This window comes from Alligator sinensis, unplaced genomic scaffold (genome assembly GCF_000455745.1).
Source record: "Alligator sinensis unplaced genomic scaffold, ASM45574v1 scaffold458_1, whole genome shotgun sequence".
NCBI lineage: Eukaryota > Metazoa > Chordata > Crocodylia > Alligatoridae > Alligator > Alligator sinensis.
Window position 1 is genome coordinate 1,056,054 of NW_005841944.1, and position 23,185 is coordinate 1,079,238.

The 23,185-nt window shown below is 45.1% G+C and overlaps 1 protein-coding gene across 12 annotated transcripts in view; it reads right to left on the reverse strand.

The window, feature by feature from the left end:
- APBA2 (amyloid beta precursor protein binding family A member 2) overlaps window positions 1–23,185 on the reverse strand; it is a 265,914-nt gene that overhangs the window by 6,064 nt on the left and 236,665 nt on the right. For all 12 annotated transcript variants that reach the window (XM_025199452.1, XM_025199458.1, XM_025199454.1 and 9 more), the window contains 3 exons: window positions 19,090–19,269; window positions 16,145–16,357; window positions 14,005–14,124 (listed from right to left, as the gene is read on the reverse strand). In XM_025199452.1, coding sequence (XP_025055237.1) covers window positions 14,005–14,124; window positions 16,145–16,357; window positions 19,090–19,269 — 513 coding nt within the window. The remainder of the gene's footprint in view (window positions 1–14,004; window positions 14,125–16,144; window positions 16,358–19,089; window positions 19,270–23,185) is intronic.

Below are 23,185 nucleotides of genomic sequence, written 5' to 3' on the forward strand. Positions count from 1 at the left end.
GGGCTCTTCGCTCTGCTGCCTTTGCCTCAGGAGCCACGTGCCGGCCACGCTGTGTCCCCTGCCCATCCAGTAGTGGGAGGCACAGATTGCCGCCACCACTGCCACCAGATGGGCAGGGGATGTGGTGCAGCTACTGCGTGGCTCCTGGGGCAAAGGTGGCAGGGTGAAGAGCCCCAAGCCCACAGCGGGCAGCCCACCTCCACCCTTGCCCCACCCAACTCCACTCCAGTGAAAAGCATCCCAGTGCTTAAAAATGGTGGTGGTGGTGCTTGAACTAAAGCTCATGCAACGAGCTTTAGTTCAAGAACCCCCCACCCCAATTTTTAAGCACTGGGATGCTGATCCCCTGGATGAGCCACCCACCGCTCTGTCCTGCTCCCTGCCCTGGCCCTGGGGTCCCATTTACTGCCCCACTCCCTCCCCCACCATGGGGGCCTCGATCTGCCCCCCCCTTATGCCCCTTCTCCTCCACAGACTTACCTGCAAGGCACTGCTCTCCACACTGCCCAGCTGCATTCCTTTAAATTGGTTATCAGATTGGTACTGGCCGATATGCCTGGTGAATAATTGGCTATAGGTACTGGCCAAGAAAATCTTTATCGGTGTATGCCTACCTGGGTTGTCTGCACACCTGACACTCTTTAACACCTTGAGGTCCTAACACCCGAAACTAGGGGCCTTGTTATACCTTACGCTCTGAACCGCACAAATGTTGATGGGTGTTAGTGCTAGCTCGAACTTGGAGCAGTTGCACTGCAGGCCAGCAGGGGCCTGGAGGACTGAAAGGTAAGAATCCCCCTGTGCTGTTCTGGGCTTCCCCCTGCCCTTCCCACCCTCCCCACCCCAGTGCTCTCCTGTTTCCTCCCTGCCTCCTCCCTCCAGGCCCCCAGGACATTGCTTACTTGTAGCTGCCTGTGCTGTCTGTCCTAGGGGAGTAGGCAGGGAAGGGTTAAGCAGGGGGAGGGGAGCAGTGAGCAGGGATCTGGGGTGCTGGGAAGGGCAGCAGACAAATCTGGGCCAGTGAGGGAGGGGACATGGCTACCTTAGTGTAAGACAAGCTGGGTAGCACAGATCAGAGATAATCCTGCCCTGGAGTAATGTAATGTTGAGCCATGTAACAAGTGCTCCAAACCAGTTTTAGCTGTTAATGTGCAGACAATCCAAGAGCTCCAGGAATTGCCCAATATTTCCATGTAACAAAGTCCTTCCACTGATCAGCATAAAGTATAACAGAGCCCTGAGACCTAGATCATATGTGATAATTCCATGTCCAATTTCTGATGCATAATCAAATTCCCTCCAAAATGCAACAATAATCCTCATGCCCTGCTCTCAAAGGCAAATCTTCTCCACTGTACAGATGCTTTGTGTAGACTCGAGAACATTGGTTTATTTGTAAAAGCCAAAATGAAGATTTTAATATGCAAAAAAATGCAATTTGGAATGACAACAAGGAAGCAGCTTTTACTGCCAGACAGAAATGTTTAGACATGGCCTGAAAAAGTCACTACATCAGAAAGACCAATTACTTATTCTATATTAAGGGTGGGGATTGCTGAGATGCGTTGGCCCCATTGATTCCATTCCTGAGTGTCATGTAATCCAAGCATGAGATTAGATTCCTTTTAAATTGTAGCCTCTGCCAGGGCCAATGCCTATGCCCTATGTACCCTCCTGCTTCCTGTGGCAGGAGGTAAATGGCTACAACTGGCACTCATTCCTTGGCAGTAAGAATCCCCAGTAAAATGACTGCTCAGCAGAGACAAAAGAGGGGTCTTGGCATGCGTGAAAAATCCATACTTTTTTCTTCTTTGAGAGATTATACACCCCGATTCCAGTCTTAGAGAGAGATACCAAAAGCAGGACAGGATTTGGGGACTATTATAAATTCAATTTGGCCCTAACCTGTGTGTCAAAACTGCTACTGCCCAGAAGCCCCAGGCTGAGGTGTAGTCAGCAAGCAAGGTAATGGTTTCTTGCAGTGGACGCAGCGCCTTTTTCCTCAGGAAGTCTGAGGGTTATGACTGAATAGGCTGCCATCTCCGTACTGTTACACCTCTCCTGAGAATTTCCTTTAAAGGGCTGGGAAATTTCAGTGTAGTTCTTGTGTCCCTTAATATATGTACAGAATTATCCATCCACTGTTAAAGAGGTCACTGTCTTCTTGGGGGAGATGCTTAGTAGTCATCTGGACTTCATTCATCTCAGGATACCTGCAGCCTGAAAAATGTTCACTCAGCAATGGGTGGCTATGGTATTGAATGAATCAAGGGTCACCTGCTATGCTGTCCCATGATGCTTTGTCAGCTTTTTCAGCTCTCCTGCAAAGCCTACTCCAAAGCAAGAGGGAACCAAATCAAAAGAAATGGAGTGGATTGGGAGCGCCTATATTTTATATCCCCTGAAGTGGGGAGCAAGAGGCTGCACAAGGTTTGCATGCATCCCCAACAGATACAGCTATTTAAAAATAATCCAATGCTGCACACATCCAAGAGTGGAAACTGGACAGTCACTCAGCAATAATGGTGCCTTTTGTGTCAAGGTCTCTGATTTATTTCTACTTCCCACCCTCCTGAGGAGGGCACCTCAGAACCAATGCAGCCAAAGTGATCACCATTAAAAAGTTACATTGACCAGCAGTGGTATCTAAGGTGTGACAGTCATTCCTATTTATTTCTAAACAGAAAAAGTAACAGCAATACCTCTAATAAAATGGGGTAAAAGTTGCTGGAAATGTTGCCGTTTTCTAAAGTGACCACTTTGCAGAAAAGTTATTTATTTAATTATTATTATTATTATGTAACTGAATCTGGAAGAGATGATAAATACTGAACAGAACCCCATAATGACAAGTTTGGCAGTTACTATCCTGATTGTAACCTCACGACAAGGATTATCATCAATTGTTGATCTTTGACTATTTGCTCAGTGCTAAATATAAGCACAATAAGACCTGGTGCGTGACTCAGTGTAAGATCTAATTCAGATGCAGATAATATACAGTAGTGGGTCATGGACAAGGCGGAAAGCAGTGGATATGCCTGAGTTGAAAGGCTTTGGATGAATCCTGAACATCCTTTGTGTACAATACTGACAATTTCTATATAAATCTCTCTCCCTGAATACAGTATCACTAACAATAAAATCCCCTCTCAATATAAGCAACATAAGGGAGATAAAAATGCCTCTCATTCCTTGCTTGTGAAAGGAACTTCCTCCAACCTACTGAAAGACATTTTCATCTGTACTGTGACCAGCAGTTAATCCCTGCTTTCCAACATCCAGGCTGTAATTAGAGTTTAGCGTTCTGCTAATTAGAGCTTAGCGTTGTGCTGTTCATAGATCAGTTCAGCTGTGTCTTCCCAGTTAAAGGGCACGGCAGAGCTATGCACAGAATTGTAACTTTGCTTTCATTCCCACAGAACATATGATTTTTGCCAGTAGTTTACCTACTAATCACACAGATTGCAAAATCTTCCAGATGACATTACATAGATTTAGTCCAGCTCTCTTGCATAACATTTTTCATTTTATTTCCAGGATTAAAAATTAAAAGTTTTCTGCCTACCATTAGGGATTTGTATGTAGTAATCAGACATGAAAAAGCCAGTATGCTCTGAAAGAACCTTGTAAATTCATTTTACTCAATAGAAAAAAAATGGTAAAGAACACATCGAACTAAAGTATGAGCTTTCAAAAGCAAATGGAAATGTGATCTGCCAGCCTAGTGGCACAAAGACAATAATAATAGCCTGCGTTTCTATTGCATCTTCTGTCGGAGGCTCTCAAAGCACTTTACTAACAAAACATGAGGGAATTAAGCTTTCATACTTGCCCATCCTCCACCAGGTAAAGGGATATCTTATCTCTACTTTAGACGGTGATGCTCTACAGCAAGGATCATGCTTCACATGTAGTGGGTGTTACTGATTTTATAGCTGGGAAAAATGAGGCAGAGTAAGTCATTTGCAGAGGATCACACAAAAGATCACCAGCAGCATTTAGCTGGGAATTAGAGGGCAGATCTTCAGGTTCCAAGTTCTGTGCTTTAAGCAGCCCATGGTGCTGCTTCTGTATCTGTAAGCAAAGATAATGGAAGGCGACTAGGACCACAGCAGAAGAGAGACATTAAGGCCCAAATCCAACTCTCCCTTTAGTCCAGTCACATTTGGAGCCATTAATGTAGATGTGAGGTCCTACTTCCCTTGTCCCTTCTTCTTGTGCAATGCTTCCTGCCTTTCTGAGCATGTTCAGAAGTGAATTCTTCAGAAGGACCAGGTAGGAGATCACTGTTATAACAGGGATCCACACCATGCTGAAGCAGTTCAGGAGGATGCAACCTCAGGAAAAATACACTGTGTGAGAATTTGTGGCTCTTTACTAGTAGACAGTATCAGCATTAGGTCTGCATGTAATAAGGTTCCCATGTCACACAAATGTAGAACGGTATCAGCTGCCCATACCATCTAAATCCAGCACCAACAACCTGTGACAGAGAAAGAATGGCCTAATCGTTTTTTGTTCCATAGACTACTTAGAAACTTGTGCTTTGGCTCCACCTCCTGGCTTTCTAACCCATGCTGGGATTCAAAACCTCAAGCAGAGCACACGCTGAGATGGTTCAGCCAGGTGACAGAATATGGGCACATATTTCAGACAGTATAAAACTGAAAACTAAAACAATATTGGCATGTTCTCCCTAAAACAGTTAATCTGTGTTAAGTGACATTCTGCATAGCAGCTGAAGTATGTCCCTGGATCACGTATTGTGTACACATGTTTGTGTGTTCAAGAAATAACTTGTTTTAGGCCCCACATATAGGGGCTTGTTTGATGCAGCACAAATAGTAGTGGCACACATTTGTGCCGCTGCTTTGTGCCCCAGGGCATGCCCCTGCACACACACTCTAGCATGTGCCAATTTGTCCTGGGTGAGGTAGGGGAGGCTGGCCCCAGCAGCTTTACCTGGGGTTCTGGGGGCCTCCTGGAGCAGCAGCGGCACCAATCCAGCTGCATGGAGCCTGGCCAGCAGCCACAGTGTGGCACTGAACAGCCAGGCTCCATTTCTGGCAGCACATACTGCTGCTGCGTGCACCGCACTGCGTTTTGTGCTGGGTTTTTTTATACCAGGGCATCCTGGTATCACATTTTGGCACCGTGCTGCAAATTCACAGCACAGCACACAGTTACAAGTTTGCTGAGTGCAGTTTGTGGTGCCACAAACAGGCTTGCAGTGCTGCAAACTGCACATGCGTGCTCATCTGGACACGCCCTATAATAGCTTACCTGGAACAGCAACCTCTTGTCAGTGCTTAGTATCAAAACACAAAAAGAGCCAGAAGAGCTATTGAAATATGGATTATTGTCTCTGAGGGCTCTCATGTCTTCACCTGATAGCAAAAGGATCAGCACAATGGATACATAAACAAAAAGAATGGAGAAAGCCATAACACCATGCTGATCTGCTCTCTTGTTCTGCAGCTCTTTGTCCATTGTTGGGCGTTACAAAAAAAAATTTAAAAGCTATAAAAACATAAATATAAAAAGGCTATAAAAACACTGTCCATTGGCAATGGGAGTTACAAATAAAAATAGAAAAGCTATAAAAAACATAACTATAAAAGGTACTCACTAGGAGGAGAAAGAACCAAACCAAATTTGGCCTGACAGGCTGCATCCACATGAGTATAGACATTTGTTTCCCCAGGGACAAGAAGCAATAGCACTGTTAGTTGTCCCTGGGGAATGCCTGTGCCATTCACCCTCTGGTGCATGGTAGGTTACCCCGGGTGGGGCAGGGAAGGCTGGGGCCATCACTGGGCTGGCCCCAGCAGCCTTACCTGGGGTCCTGGGGGCCTCCTGGGACTGCAGCAGTGGCAATCCTGCTGCTTGGAGCCTGGCCAGAAGCTGAGTGCATCTCTGGCTGGCCAGGCTCCCATTTTGGGCAGTGCTCACTGTCCTTGTGTGCGCTGCCCCGCTTTTTTTTGCGTGGTTTTTTTTTTTACCCTGGGATCTCCTGGGGTCACGGCATGGAGAATGTCACCGAATGTGTGGTATCTGGGACCACATACCACACAACCATGTTCATCTGGACATGGCCGTACTGTGAAGAACACAAGCAAAATGCCCTATGACCTCCAAAATTTAGATACAGATCAGTATGACTTTATTACACATCTCCTAAGACAATAAACAATTAGAGAAGGCACCAATTCTTGGCTTTTTAAGCTTCCATCAGAAGCTAAATATTTCTGCTTTTGGCCTACGGTGCCAAAAGTGCCACAGTGCCAGATTGGGAAAAAATAAGTTTGGGCAAGGCATACTAAGCCAGGATGTTCGGCTTGCTATATTGGTTGAACATGGTGACAGTCACAGAGATTATAAAATAAAGCATGATTGATCTTGATCTAATTCTCGTGAGCAAGAAACTATATCCTATTTTCTGGGTGGATAGAAAAAAGAAGCCAAACAAAGCTAAAGCCATAGAGGTTTAGCTTCTTCATCTGTAACAGATTTTCAGTGTGTTAGAAGACAAGCAGTAATATATCATAAAGAAAATCCTAACAGTTTAATAATCAGTCAGTTTTATTGCAGTTTGGCTACTGGGTAGCGAACAGACAGTAATGTATTATGTGCCAGTAATCACTTATTTAGAATTGATAAAATGATAAACTGATTTGATAGAAATTGATAAAATGTTCTGTCATAATCATTTATTTTGAACAAATTGATCAAATGTAATAAATAACCTGATTATCTACATATTTTTTACTGAAATAATTCTGCTCATCTGCTACTGTGTATAATTCCCACAGATTATATGTGGAAATAGTACAATTTAAACATAAATTTAAGGGTGTGTGGGGAATTCTCTAATGGATAAGCATATGATGGAAGAAAGTAAAATATTCATTGCTTGCTAAGTTTCACACATTTTTACTGCATTTTAAAAACAAAAAACAAATGTTCATTCTATTTGTAAAGAGCTTTGAGGTCTAGTATGGAAAGCAATTAAGATATTAAGCACACTGAATGGATCCAGACCATGCCGGGACAAGAAATGTAAAACCTGCCAACACATCTCCACCACCCTCACAATAACTACACCCCACAACACAACCAACACAATTCCTGGATCTTATATCTGCACCTCCAGAAATGTTATACATCTCATCCAGTGCACTAAATGCCCTGCTGGAAAATATGTAGGAGAAAGCAAACAACAACTGCCCAGAACAGAATGAATGCACACCAAAAATCTATCAAAGATAAAAATACCCAATTACCTATGGGTGCACACTTCTCACAAGAAAACCACTCTCTCTCCAAACTCTCAGTTCTAATCCTCAAAGGGAATTTACAAAACACCTTTTGCAGATGAGTCTATGAGCTTCACTGCATCAACCTACTGGGTACAAAAAACCATGGACTAAATATAGACGTTGGATTTATGGCACATCATAACCTGCCTGTCATCTAATAACCCCAGGTAACTTGTCTGCATTTTACCAGCTACATTCTTCCATCACCAGTTCAACATTCCTCCTTTCCCCCCTCCCTTCCTGTCTTACATCTATTGTCTTCCACCCCTCTGATCCTCACTGCCAGGCATTTGCATTTTCACAGACCTTCATTTTGCATTTTGGCTTCTATTCTACCCAGGAGAGCTCACAATTCACCAGCAGACTCAATATGCCTGAAGAAGGGTGTTTGTGCCCAAAAGCTTGCAAAGAACAATTTTTCCAACTATTTAGTTGGTCTAATAAAAGATATCACATGTACCCAAAGAACCTTGGCTGCTTATGTCCTTAGACCGGAATGGCTACAACCAACAAACATCTTAAGATATTAATGGTCACATACAAGCTCATGTAATCCACAAACCAAAATAATACCCTCTTGAGGGTGCAATATTTTCATTTAAAAAAATCACCAACATTTTTAAACAAGGGCTCCCAAACTACTGAAAAAGCCAGCCATATCCTAAAAGGCTCTCACAGACATGTCCACCTCTTCTTCACTCATGACTGTACAATAGACATAAGCAAAATTTTGCAGCTGCCTATTTTTCAGTCCCAATCAGACCTCTACACATCTGCCTGATGTGCTATAAGAGCAAAAACTAGCTCAAATAACCTTTTTATATGTTCCAGTAGTTTATAGACTATTCAGGAGTCTAATGGCTTTACATCCTGCACAAAGGAGATAGGATTGAATGAAAGCAAATGCAGCTAAGCTGTCATCTGATGTAGCATGTAAATAACCAGCAGATGCGTGCATAACCAGATAATGACATAGAACCAGAAGGCATTTAATTATACCTGTTTTGGCAGATTATCCCTTTGCTGAGCTAATGCTGAACCAACAAGAAAATGTGCCTCAAAATGTTATTTTTTGAGCTCAGTCATATTCTATTACCACAAAATCTAGCAATTAGAAAAACATGCTCCTTAAAACACAGAGTCAAACAGAACAGAACTGCATCATTAGAGTTGTTTTAAAATACCAATTGAACTCCACAGTATCCATTGTACTTGGCCTACGCATCTAACTGGGGTGTCATCACAACTGAAATGTGTTGTGGGGCTTTTTTATCTCCTGCTGCTGAGAGAGAGCCCCCAAAAGACTTCTGTGGTGAATTTGGTATATTTCCTTTTGCTTCAACTAAAAAAAACTGATCATCCACTGACTGGCAAATTGTAAATGTCCACCAGGTGGGGTTAAAACACCATGAGTGGAAAAAGCTGTGACTCACAATAGTTCAGTTATTGTAAATAATAAATCAGCCTGGAATCAAGTGGATGGGAAAAGAATGGGTAGAAAGAAATTGTCCGTTCCCTCCAGATCTATGCTTCAGGCCACATTATCTTTTCAGACTTGTCTCCATGGGGATCATGGAGAGGATGCATCTGCACCCATCTTTACCTATACCCACCCCTGCCCTCCCAGGGGAGGGACAGAAGTTACACGTAAATTGGTTTAAGTCATCAGAAACTGGTTTAAACCTGTAACGAAACAAAAGCTCAGTGCACAAAATGGCTGAAACTGGTTTAACATAAACCTGGTTGAATGTAGTATCAGGCTTAACTGATTTGGGTCGAACTAGTTTATGAAACTTCTGTCCCAGACCCCTTCCTGGTTCAAGTTAACTCACAGTCCCCCAGCATTTCAACATACTTTCCAGCCCTGGCTGGGCTAGGTGGTCTGCTCCAGCAGAGAAGGGTGGGGTGGGGTGGGGTGGGGGGGAGGCAGGGACTGCCCCCCCAGGCAAACCCCAGCTGGAGTCTGGGGCCAGGGAGGGGTGTTAAATCCACCTTCCCCCAAGTACAGAGCTGCCCTGCTGTTAAACTTATCGAAACTTACTGCTGGCTGTGACTGTGGACTACAAATCCCAGAGGCACCTGATAGCAGGAAGAAGTGATTAGTAACCCTGCAGAGGCCTCCTGCTGTGATTCTGGACTGCAAATCCTAGAGACCTTGAGGGCATCAGGGAGAGGAAGCGAACACACAGCCCATGCTGGCTACAAGACAGAGAGATGTGCTCTAGCACTGCCCCCACCGGCTTCTGGCCTAATCCACTGCAGGTATGTGGCTACATTTGCTGAATCAAAAGTAACTGTGTGTCCAATTGCTTCTCAGTTTAATCTCTGCATTTTAGACTAACCTGCAAAGACCGAATCAATTCACCCTCGGGGGTTTTGACCGCCTGTACTTAGCCCCAAACACCAATTCCAGACTGCACTGAGGGGCCTCCAGAACTGTGAACCCCCAGCCAGGAAGCAGCAATGCAGGGGAGACCCATGCACCAGGTGTCCCTCTTCATGCACACCCAGGGGCTCATTTTTTATTTGGAAATTCTTTTTCACTTTAATCACCATGACAGCTGGACACTTGAATTTCAAAAACTGTAGGCTGGAAAACCACTCCCTACCTTCACAGCCTTTTTCTTTCCAGAGGTCTCAGAGGTCTGATAATGGTATGGGTCAATTTCCCCTTTTTCATTTTATATAAGCGTCTCGCTCTGGGTTTTTGTTTTATTGTTGCTTTAAAATTATCCCATTCCCCTCCAAGCCCCAGAGTAGTATTTTTATCATGCACAATGCTTATGCTGATCACAATGCTTTCATTATTTCATACACTGGTTTGAGCACCTCACCTTGAAAAACTGAGTCATCACATTAATCCATTTTACACCAAGATTTGGGCTATTTCAGCACTAAAAGTATTGCCACTTCAATGTATAGGGTACAGAAGGATGAGGGCAAGGTGATAATCAGACTATACAAATACAATCATGACAATTTGGTTTTCATTTTTTTGACAGATGAAAGCCTAATATATGTCAAACAAGAGGTTTTTTGGTTGCTAAAAGATCATGTACACAGGGAAGCAAGTGTAAAATAAGTTGGGTGTGAATTTAAAACACACACTCTGTTTCAGCAGTCTTATTCTGCACTAAAATTCTTTTTCTGTAGTTCAGCTTAATCCATTTCTAGCAACTTGCAGAAGATGTACTCAATGCAGATTAGCTACTCTACCAGAGTTATTCCAAGCATGTGTGGACAAGCCTTAACTTGCTTATTCATGCAGAATAGAACCTTTGTGACTGCCACAAATTTTTGTTAAAGTTTTCTTACATTGTCCCTCTCTGCTGCTCAACCTGACCTGCAAGGAGGACAGCTTTACTCATACCAAAGGGCCAGCAGTCACTGATCCAAGGAAGAGGACCTTGCCCCCCTGCTACAGAGGAAAGTAACCCCTGGATAGAGGGACAAGACTGTCTAACCGGGAACTTCTGGGGTGCAGTCCCAGCAGAAGCACTTGTGCACCTCAGTAAAAATCCCCAACCTTGGCTCCAGCCAGCACCCAGTGCTTCTAGGGGAGGCAGAAAAACCCATGACACCCACAGCAACAGGAGGAGGAAAAATTCCTTCCTGGCCCCACATGGTAGCCAGACAAGCCCAGAAGCATGGAAAAACAAGACACCCTCCCCTCTGCACTGCAAGCTGCAGCTACAAACACACTCTATGCATCACACCATGATTGGAGAGCCATAACTCCCTTTCCCATCCTCCTATTGTAGCAAAACCCCCAGTTTTTGGTTTTATCTAAAAATGCATTCCCTCCCCTTCCCCAACCATTTCTGACTTTTCTCTCCCTCTCTATTCGCTATAGATAAGTATAAGTAAGCTAAGATGTAGGATAAGCTTTAACATTTTATTTTAGGTAGTAAGTTTTATTTTTCTCTCCCCTCTTTTCAAATAAGTGCCCTGCCATTTTGATATAGATATCTACTGTTTTATAAGTGATAATTATTATGTTTATATTGATTTTTATTGCTCTATATTACTGTTTTACTGATACTATATGATTTAGGCCTACATATGTAAGTTAGCATAAGTCATGTCAAGTTTTCCATCTTGTGTCCCCTGATGTCGTAACCTATGACTAAGACCTACCCCTCCTATGGTAAATTGGTTCATGGATGAATGGGGATGAATGAGGGTGCTTGAGAGACAATGGCAGTAGGTCTAAAAATAGCTCCCTCTGAATGACTGAACCATCAACACTAATACCTGGACCAACGACCCAGCCGTTGGAACCACCCATCAGCACTCAAGAAACAAAAGACGAGGCAACCCACCATTGTGCCAAGGCTGCACATGCTCAGTAAGAATACCTGGAACCCTCTGGAACAGGACTGACATTGCCTGGACAGGCCCTCCCTTAGGAGATCAGAGGTAGTCTGCCCCATAAAAGGGCAGTGAAGACTGACTCCTTGGGACACTGTCTCCATCTGGACCAGCACCATGCCATACCACCTATCCACCCAGAGGCCCTGCCGGTGACCCCCCTCTGGACAACACCTACTGGACAAAGACCCTTTTCCAGCCTGGATAGATAGCTATCATCCCCTACCCCCTCTTCAGCCAAGGACTTGGACTCTGCTTCTCTTCCCTACCTGGACTCCAACCCTTCTACTGAGTCTCTTTCTCCTGCTGCTATTGTGAGTGCTTGTGTGTGCGCGCGTGTGTGTGAACCAATAACTTCATGGGGCTGTATAGTGTGTTGTCTGTTTAATAAACCTGTTATTTGGACCCCTGAGTTGGGTTTGCTTTACTATAGTCTGGCCCTGCTCCAATCTCTTCTCCTCGCCCCTCTAATTTGTGTCTCATTTCTCCCTCTCCTGCTTCTGGCTCACTGCCACCTCCAACACCTGTCCTGAGCTCCTCTCTGCCTGAAAACCCCCTGTTTCTTTGCCACTGTCTTATCCCTACTGCCTTTTCCCCTGAGCTCCCAGGTTTCTGCCTCAGTTTCTTTCCTGGCTGAATCCTCCTTGCCACCAAGCTTTATTTTTTCCCTTGCACCAGTGACCTCAAGTAACCCTGGGGCCACTTTATCTTAAGTTCCTCAGCCAGCTTCTCTCTAGTCCACCGGTTCTAATCCTGGTTCCGGCAACTTTCACTCCCTACACTTTAACTCTCTCTCACCTTAACCTTCCCCCAAGTATCCCAGGTATCCCAAGCACGCACACACATTCTGTACCATCCAAGTTAGGAACTTACCTGTGTGTATGTATAGGTGGGTTGTATGTGTGTGAACTGCTGAGTGTGTGTGTGTATATATATATATGTCATTGTGTGCATGATATACGAATTAGTGATCTGTGTATGTGTACTGAGTGTGCGGGTATGGACAATTAATTTTTGTCTAACTTATGGGGTGTATAGTGTATGTGCTTGAATTGGTGATCGGTATGCATGTGCCTAGGCTGGTTTGGATGTGTATGTGCCTGAGTTGGTAGTCTGTGTGTATGCACCTAATTAATTTGTGTGTTTGTATATGTGCAATTGTGTCATACCCTCCTGCCTAACAGCGCAATATTGAGATCCTGAGAGTTGGCCTGACCCCACAGGGCAACACTATCGCTTCTGTAAATTAATCCCAGAATTTTAATCTATAATCTTTCATAAGCAACCCTGTTGTGGACTTCTGCTTCAACCTCCTTAAAGACAGAGGCCCTTTCTTTAAGGCAGTGCTTCAGTTCAATTGGGCACAACCTTAAAACTTGTCATCCATACTTCTACACATGAAGCATTTGCCATGTACTTTATATCTAAAATGGGAAATCTTTATAGACATTACAAGCTGTGAAGAGCCACGAATGGGGCTTACACTTGTGACTTCAGGGCAGACTGACTTCAGCACTGGCAGTAACTGCCCTGCATCCATTACATGAGAGGCTCACTACTTCCATAACTACAACCTTGCTTCTCTCTTCTCACAGTTTGCTCTTTCTGCTAGACCAGTGATTCTCAGTCAAGGTGCCACAGCACTCTGAGGTATGGCAAACTTCCCTCAGGAGTACTGTAATGCAGATGTTGCTGCTGTGGCAGCAGCCAAGTAAAACTATCCCATGGGCACGCCTGCATGTGGGATAGTTCCACCAGAGCATTTCTGTTTCCAGAAGGACCATAAAAGGGGCTGGACTGGGAAGAGCTACACAGTTCAAGGCAGCCCCTGCCTACTTTAAGCTCATTGCAGCTCTGATTCAGAAGGATCGTGCACATATGCCACAGCCCTTCCTGCACTGGCTAAGCAGCAGGCACTTAGGGCAGTTTAACCTGGAAGCAGCAGAACTCGGTTGTGAAGCACTGAGGTAAGTTAAGGCAATACCAACAGGGGTTCCCAACTGGGGGCTCACCCACATTTAAAAAAAGCAGTGGAGGGCTGCCCTGACCCTGAAAAGTTTGAGAACTACTGTGTTAGGCAGACAGATACCAAGGATATCCAATGTCCTAAACACCTAATGTTTACTCTGAATTTGACTACATGCTACAAGACAAGAGATATACATACATGCTTTTATTTTCCCAACAAATTTTGCACCCTGTTAACCAGGAAGCCCACCATATTCAAAGTGCACTACGAGCACACAAAACTAACTTTTTAATGCATTTCAAAGCCCAACTAAAGCCGTAAACACTAAAAGTACAGACTTACAATTCCATTCTGTACGCTGAAGCCCAGCTGATATTTCAGGTCTGGTCGTTTTATGAGGACAGTAGTGACAGGAGGACAGCTGACAATGTTCAGCTTCACTTGTGTCTGGTTCTTAAGACCCTGGAAAAATATCCCAAAAGTTAACATTTCCAGAAATGGCTCTTAATTTGTGCTCTCCCAGTTGGAAGTGGATGGACCAGCTAAATCCTGGTCCCTGGAAGAACATTTATTGTTTTGATTATGAGTGAGACCTGGAACTCTTTCCAAGCTACTAGTACAGATAAGTCATTCCAAAACCTTAACAATAACAATTGGGTCTTCAATCCAAGGACTCTGCAGCCCTTCATAAAAGTTAAAGGATAAAGTTTCACTAGTCCTGGAAGAGTATATTTTTTTCTCAGCTTTAGAGAAGGCATTAGTGTCAGGCCTCTCCTGCTTTCAAGAAATTATCTGAACATTTCCCAGGATTATTAACAACTATTCAACTCCAACACTGTTTGCAATGGGATTCTTTGAGGGAAAGGGGAAAGGGAAGAATGGGGGAGGCTGTGCTGAGAACAAACTAACATGTTTTAAGAACCACGTTCAATACACTTTGGCTGGTCCTAACCCTGGTGAATCCATGCTAGTAACTGTGAGAAACGATAATATATATGGCTCTGTAACAAGTGGGTGTCCCGGGGTTGGTCCCAAACATAGGCCAGCCCACTTGTCTTCGGACTAACCACCTGCCTACCTCACCTATCACGTTTTGATGTTAATGATTACTGGATGTTAATCAGGTGGGAAGCTACCCATTACCTGCCCTGGTGACAAGGGCCTATATACAACTGTGACCTTCCGTTATCGTGTCCCACGCCTCACAGATGCTCCATGGCCTAACACCTGGCCTTACCACGATTCAATATACACACTGGGCTCCAAGCCCTTCACTGGGCTCCAAGCCCCATTCTCAGGCTCTGAGCCCTGCCCCCGGGCTCTGAGCCCCTCACACTGGGACTAGGGCTCCAAGCCCCATTCCACTACATACACTAATTCATTACCCTAATCCCTTCATCTGGGAGCTCCCCTTTTAGCTCCCCAAGGCTCAGGACCCCACCCCCCTGGAACCTTATTCCCAGATCTTTAATGCAACCTCAGGCTGCACTGAGAGCCTGGGCACTGCCACAGGTTCCTCCAGCTGGCTTGGGCCCTGCCTCAGTGCTTGCAGTGAGCCTGGGCTCCCCTTGTCTAGATCTTAGCCACCAGGGATGTGGGGGCTGGGGTTAGAAGGTGCCCCATACTTGCCTTTCACCGTGGCAGTAAATGGCCTGGCACTTCTGTGGGACTGTCCCACCACAGACAGTCACACCAGGCCACCCGTACCCAGCAGGGTGCAGTTTCCAGTCATGCCCAGGACCATGGGGTCTCCTCCTTCCCCATAGCTCCAGCCCTTACCTCCAAGTTGTACTGAGCAGTAGCTCAGCCAGTGGTGCCTCTCTGGCTCCTGGCAGCAGACTGCTGCCCCTGTCATTCAGGGCCCGGCCCTTATATACAACAGCTAGGCCCTGTTCCCCAATCAGGCAGCCCCACCTAACTGGGGCTGCAAGCAGCTGCAGACTGCCTTGCTGCTGCTGCTCATGTCCCTGCAAGTACCAGCACCTTGTGCTCTGTTACAGGCTCCCAGACTTTCTCTGTGGAATCTTCATGGGGCTAACGGGAAGACACTGTGCCCCCACTTGACCAACCCTGAAGCCTGGCAACTCCTCTTTATAAGTCATCCCATGTCCACCCCTTCCAACTACATGGACTCCAGCAGACAGATTTCCATGTAGTTTGGAACAGATGGGAAAGGCTGGTGATATAGAAGTAGCCAAGCTCCATTCCCACAAGAAACTGTGACCGTGTACAGTACTATGGGGCATGATTTGACTCTATGGATTTTGTAAATGACTCTTGCAGATAGGCTCCTTTCCTTAGCCTTCACAGGTCAATATTAAAATCTGTTCTAGAAAAGATATGAAACATCTAACTCAACCTCATCTAGGTAAAATACAAATTACTTACAAATGCCAGAGATTTGTAGGGGTACTTTACAAACAGGCAATGTCATGTCTGCAGGGATTTAATCTAAGGCATGAAAATGTTAAGGGTTGGATACCTTTATGATTCCCTGGCATGTTGCAAGAGGAAGACCAACTAAACTGGTCCCATTAATGGACATAATCTGGTCTCCAATGCTTAGTTTGCCTGAACGAGCTGCAGGACCGCCATTCATCATGTTAGCCAGGATAACTGTGGGCAGAATGGATCCCCATCCAGATTCCACAATGACCACCCCAAGAATTTCTCCCTTCTGCTTTTCTAGCTGGAGCTGCAATGAAAAGTCATACAAATTGTTTTGTTTTAATTACATTTCATCTGAATTTTCAACACTAATGTTTCAGTTGTTAAACAATTAAGAATCACTACTTGCAAAGAAAAAAATTCATTTTCTTATGAACAATGACTTTTACTTCAAAAGGCACAGTTGATTTAATTTTTTTAAAGGAAAAATGTGTAATTATGTGTATGATATATCTAAACAGAAGTGAGGAGTTCGATTTAAGAGTCTCATTTAAAGAAATACTGGATAACAACATTTTCTCTCCAAGTGAATAATGCAGCAATTGAACCACGTGTAGTATGTAAGTTGCTATACTGCAGCAGTCAGCCTTGTAAATAAAGAAGAGATGGGATAGAGCAGGGATCAGCAACCCACGGCATGTGTGCCATTGCATGGCATGCAAAGGCATTTTGCTTGGCACTTGCACTTTGGGGCAGACAGTAGGGCAGCTGTGAGGGCCCTGACCCTTGCTGTGGCAGTGTAGCCTCGGCCCCTTCCCTATCGTACACCTCAAGGTGCACGTACACCTACTTCCGACAACAAGCTGGGCCAGGGCTCTGCAGACCCCGATACAGCTTCTTGCAGCCTCCCTACCACCTGCTGCGAGTAGCCCAGGCTCTGTAGCAGGTGGCAGGACCCAGAGCCTAGGCCGGCTGTGGCAAGCAGCTGGGAGGCTGCAAGTGGCTGTACCGAGGTCTGCAGAGCCCTGGCTCGGCTCGTTGCTGGGAGCAGGTGCACATGTGCACGTGTGCCTTGGAGTGGATGGTGGGGAAACAGCTGTGGCTGCACTGCCTCAACAAGGATTGGGACCCTCATGGCTTCCCCGCTGTCCACTCCTAGCATTCCAACACCTTACAAGCCGAGGTTGCAGGTGTTTTTGGTAATCTGCCCAAAAACGTTGCTGACCCATGGGATAGAGAATTTCTATTCTGTAGAATCCAAGAAGGCAAGCAGACTTCCATAAAGGTTATTCCTCAAAGTATTAAAATGCAACCAATGTATAACAGCTGCAACATGAACACATAGCCCATCCTTATTCTTCTTGTTAGTTTACATGATTCTGTAAATGCTACTACTCCTATTTTAAAAAGGGTAAATTGTAGCAGAAGAGTTATGAGCACACAAAATGAGACCATATTAGAGTCAATAAGGAGTTTTGCTTTTTCTACTTATTAGAAGATGAACCTAAATCCCACCAATGGTGGAGCCAATGACAATTTTGCCGCTACTGTGGGAAAGGGATTTGGCCGCAATAGCTGAAGTACTATCAGGTTCTTCTGAAGTAAAGACAAAATAGGAAATGCAATCCAGTATCATAAAAGCAAGTAAACATAACAAGGTGAGTTTGGTGGGCTGGCACTGAGTCAGAGGAAGTTTACTTATCTTCAGCAGTATCACCAACAATAACATTCTGTTAATCAGATTTCAGATGGCAATTTTACTGCTGGTCTATTGGAGAAGGGGATATCCTGCTCAATGGCTCAGCTAAATCAGATTGATGGTCTTCACCAGTCTTAACCAATAAAATTTACCAGCCAAGACAGAAGAGACGCCTCTTAAAAAGGTGCAAATTTTATTTTACAGTGACCTTTCAATGCAAATCCTCACTGCAGCTATCCATACAGGAGCTTAACATTTACTAGTAAACTAGAGTTTGCTGAGTTTAAATTAATGGAATTTGGAATAAATCCGATGTCACTGAAGCAGAAATTGAAACAGTATCTATCCTGGTTATGATCATCTCACTGCAGAGCCAGAACCTTCATGGCACCATTCTGTCACAGTCTCGCTAAACAAAGTGACATTAAGGGCCAGCCTGTGACAGTTAGCCACTGGACTGGAATGAGAGAGTAGGAAACTGAAACCTCAGGGAGAGCTTTAGTGTCTCTTCAGAAAGTCCAACTTTTTCCTGCAGTTGCTCAGGCTACGCTATCCTCTTCCCATTACCCCACGTGCTCCTTGGGGTGGAACATACTCTGGATATGTACGAAAGGAACAGTTCCTGTTTCCCCCGCATACAAGGACCTCACTCTAGTGTGGGAGGACAGAAATGGAGGAAGGTTCTTCATACCTTGTACTGCTCTGGACACCCCCCAAGAGCCAAGAACAAACTGGCTGTGTTTGGATCCTGTCCCATAATTCTAGTCTGCACCTCTTGATTAAAAAGTATTATTAGAGTGTCAGATAAACACTCTTGCACTCCAACCTTTGCTGGCAACACATACGTTTTGGAACAAAACTGTCTTGTATGCATGCCTTGAAAACTAAACTAATGTTTTTATGGAGAACTAGAATGGGCATTAAAAGCACACTGCTTCAATACAGCAAAGTACATGTGGTGCATCTTCTAAGATGAAAAATGTCAGCTCATTTCCTAGAGATATATAGCATCAACCAGCAATATAAAATATATTAACACCTGATGGCTGTTTCTCTTCTTACATCAGTACCCCTTTGACATCCTGAGCCTGGTGCAAAGTCATCTAAGCTGTAAATATCAATGGAAGCAGATTGCCCCAAAGTAAAAGAAGAACAATTTTAAAATCTCAAAAAATCATTTTGCTGATTTTATTAGCAAAATGCCAATAATAAAATTTGATGTCCATTACAAATGTACTGTTAAAATGCGACATCGTATCTCCACATGTTCTATACTTACAAAAAGAAAAAAAAAAGGAAAACTGGATCAATGTGGAATGAAAATCATAGACTGGCTTTACCTCTTTGCAGTTCTCTGAATTGGAGAAGTGTATAAGATCATCATTATACATTTCTTGGGTATTGATGATGTCACTATATTCTTTCTGGCTGAGATCCTCTGGGTTAATTCCATTGGCTCTCAGGAACTCCTGGTAGGCCACGCTGAAAGCCTGACCAATTGACTGAGCTATCAGCTGTGCCTGTGTGATACAATAAGATACAATTCAAGAGTCTGAGTAACACTCAGAGAAGTAATGCTACCCAAAGAAATAACAGAGCTAGCCTTCTTTTGGATGCACTAACAGTAATAGACAAATACCAAATCCATTATAACGTCTATTACATGGAAATGCATCCTTTATCATTGAAAACAAATGACAAACTCAATTTGATGGAATATTGTAGCTGCAATGGTCTAAGAAATATGTGAGGCAAGGATTTTTGTGGGTGATATCTTTTACTGCATCAACTGCATGGTTGGGAGAGGCTTAGACAAGCTTTTGAATGCCGGGCACTCTTCTTTGGAAGAATAATCTGAAAAAGCAGCATGTCCTAAACCTATCCCAACCATGCAGTCAATCCAAGAAAAGATATCCCCCACAAAATCCTTGAAACTCAGTTGGATAAATTCTTGATGTCTTTTCATGAAGAAACTGCTACTAACTGCATGCTGCTTTTACAAAGGTTTCTATAAGCTCAGTGGTGCCCAACCTTCCCCCTGCCTCATCTGGGCTGGATGGACAGTGCTCAGTTCATCCATGGGTTGGATCCAGTGTATGAGTTGGTGAGACTGTGCTCGATCCAGCTGTGTGCAGGGGTCAGAGAGCAGCCTAGCCCCGACTGGGTCCCATGGGGGAAGGGGGTGTGGTCCAACCCCAAGCCAGTCATGTGGGGGCAGGGAGGGAAAGGGTGTGTGGCCCCAGTCTGGCAGCATGGGGAAAGGCAGCATGGCCCAGACCCAATGAGGGGAGGAGGCATGGCCTGGCCATACAGGGGAGGGAAGGGGGTAGTACCCTGGCAAGGAAGTTTGGTGCCTGGGGCAAGCCCGCAGCAGCAGCAGCCCACCTTCACCCTGTGCACAGATCTGGGGGGCACACCCTCCCAGTGCATGCATCAGCAGGAGCCGCCCTTGCCCCTGTGCCCGCACCTCCCGAAACAAGCCACTCATGGCTTCGTCCCATGCCTTGCCCTGGCTGGCACCCCTTTGTTTTAGCACCCTGAGCAGCTTGGTAACAGGGGAGGACAGCAGTATTACTTGCCCCTGCTCCCCCACCATCAAATTTCCCAACTTGTGGGGAGTCCCATGGGCCAGGTGCAATAGTTCTGCAGGCTACATATAGCTATGGGCCAGAGGTTGAGCACCCCTGCTATAGATGAAAGGTTTTCAGGCTTTATCATAGCATGGTAAGCACATTAATACAACTATTGTTGCACCTTCTGGACACTGTATGCTCTGATCACAGTGCACAGTCCCCTGTGCCATAGAATGGAGCAGTCTGGACTTGTATGTGTGAGCATAGTACATTCTCTTTCTTTGTGATTATTATTCAGGCCTCACATGGTGAAGGCAGATGCACAGTCAGCTTTACTGCTCTGTCACTGGTATATTCACTACAGTTATATCACTGCATGTGCTGCCTCTGGAGTCCACTTCCTTTTATTTTACTGATGTTATACTGCCTCATAGCTCCATCAAACCCTTACTTAACCCAGAACAGGGCTGTTCAAACAGTGTTAAATTGGGGCTTAATTGTGGCTCCCAGGCTCCTGCCTCGCCACTGCCACCCCTGCATTTCTCTGGCTGCAGAAGCAGTCAGGGGCATGGGTGACTGGTGCCACCTTAGTCAGGGGGGCATGTGCCCCCCACCCCCAGTGACCAGTCAGGGACTGGAGGGGAGGACATGGTCAATTGCACCGACTGGGGAGGGTTCCCCCCCCAGCCAATTGCACCGACCAGGGGGGACCCCGATTGTGCTCACTGAGGGGGAGGGGTAAAATTTACCAAAAGCAGCCACAGCACTCCCAGAAGTGGCCGTGGCCTACATCCAGCACTCACACTCCCCAGCCAGTGCTCGCGCGGGGGGAGAGCATCAGCACTCCTGCCTGCCCCCCTACCTGTCACCTGAGAGGGGAGCATGGCCTGACAAGTGGTGCACCGGCACTCTCAGGGGGTGCACATGCACCCCCATGCACCCCCTATGTATTGCCACTGGTCAGGGGCTCTGGATGCCCTCTCCCTCCAGCTTCCCCTTCCCCGCACCAGAGAGAAGTAGGTGCAGCATAATAGCCTGCAGTGCTGAGGGAGCCTGCAGCCTGGGGCACCTAAGTGGCAGGATGCAGTGAGGAAGCCCATGAGGGGGACCTAGGTGAGGTGGGGTGGGGCACTCAGGCACTTGGTGCAGCAGAGGAGAGGAAGTCCCATGCACACTGTGCAGTCAGAGAGGATGGGGAACTGGGGTGCACAGTGCAACAGGGGGACATTCAGTGCAGCAGGGAGGACATGCATTGTGTGGGCCCTGGGGCACGCAGCCCTCAGCTGCTAAGAAGCTCGACAGCCCTGACCCAGACCAGTACTCACCCTACGTGCCAGCATGAGCAATTTTTAAAAATGTGACTGTGCCTCACTGAACTATATAGGTTTGTGACAGCATATCCCTTTTAAAAGCAGAGTGTGAACCAGTCAAACACTACTAGACATGCCCTTCCCACATTTAGCACAACTCTGCTGAACTTTACTGGTTCTGGTCCATGTTTCTGGTACTTCTGTGTAGAATCTTTTTGACTATAAGCAGTCCTGCACCATATGAAACAATTGCCCATTACTGTTTACTGTAAGAGAGCTTAATTAAAAAGCACAATTGACTTTCTGGAAACTAAGGTCAGACACATTAGAAATGAACAGACAGCTAGACAGATGATAACAACAATACTAAGCATTTCAAATATCCAGAGTATGTGCAAATATGAACTAAGTAATTAAGATAAACTTATGGAGTTCTGTAGACAACTTTACTTTGGTTTCCACTAGATGTCACTACAGCACAGAGACACAGAAGTAAAACGAGCAGGAAGAATCTATGTGCAGAGTTAGTTTTCTTATCTGAAGTTTTTATTTCTCCTGGTATGAATCCACTGCAATCACAGGAGAATGCTAGATTAGATTTGATACATCAGTGTGACTTATGGGAACCCAATTTCACCAACAGGATATTAACAACTCCTGCTGACTTAAATAGGAGCTGCAGGTATCCTACAGGGTAGGGTTCTTCAAAAACAGCAGTGATCAGCTATGGCCCACATACAGTGTGTGATTATTTAGTCCAATAATATAAGATTTGAAGGTCTGCAGAATTCTGAAACGGCTACCTGCTATCAAATGACTGACAGCCCAGGTTCAGTCGGGCATGTGCAGACTACTACTACATATGGCAGAATAAAAGTTAATCTAACATTTCTAGCCCTTTACTTTACTTTCAAAATCCATTAATCCTCTGCTGAGAGTGAAAATAAAGGTATGAACTCTGATGTGGTCCCTACCTTTCCTTTTTTAAGGAAGTAAAGCAGGCTTATCAAGATACAATATCCTGAATAAACTGGCCAAAGAGGGCTGTACAGTTGAAAAGATACCACATTTTGTAAACACATTCCAGCCCCGAGTAGAGAGTGATATAATGAGAGAAATCACAACCACTTTGGGGTACCACCTTTGCAGAGCACCCAAATCACTTTCTATGACACACAACCTTTTATTAAAAAGTATTGCTGAATTCTGGTTTCATGTAAACAGCTACAGTAAGTGGTTTTATTGACCACATGATATTTAAGGAAAGTAAAATTTGTAACCATTAAGAGTGCTTTGCACATACTTAAAACTAATAGATCCAACCCAGTCAGATCTACTAGAGAAACAGTAGACTGTTCTAGTGCCCCCTGCAAAAAATAGTTTTGGGGCCCCCGGCCCTGAAGAAGCTGCCGGAAGTGGCGGGGGGGAGGAGCAGGTGCCAAGTGGCTGGAACCGTCTAGTGGGAATCTATAAATGAAGAAAGCGTGAGGAGAAGCGTGAGGCATTTGGAGCGGGATGTGTAAGGTGGCTGATAGTTGCGGTGTTAGTGGGGC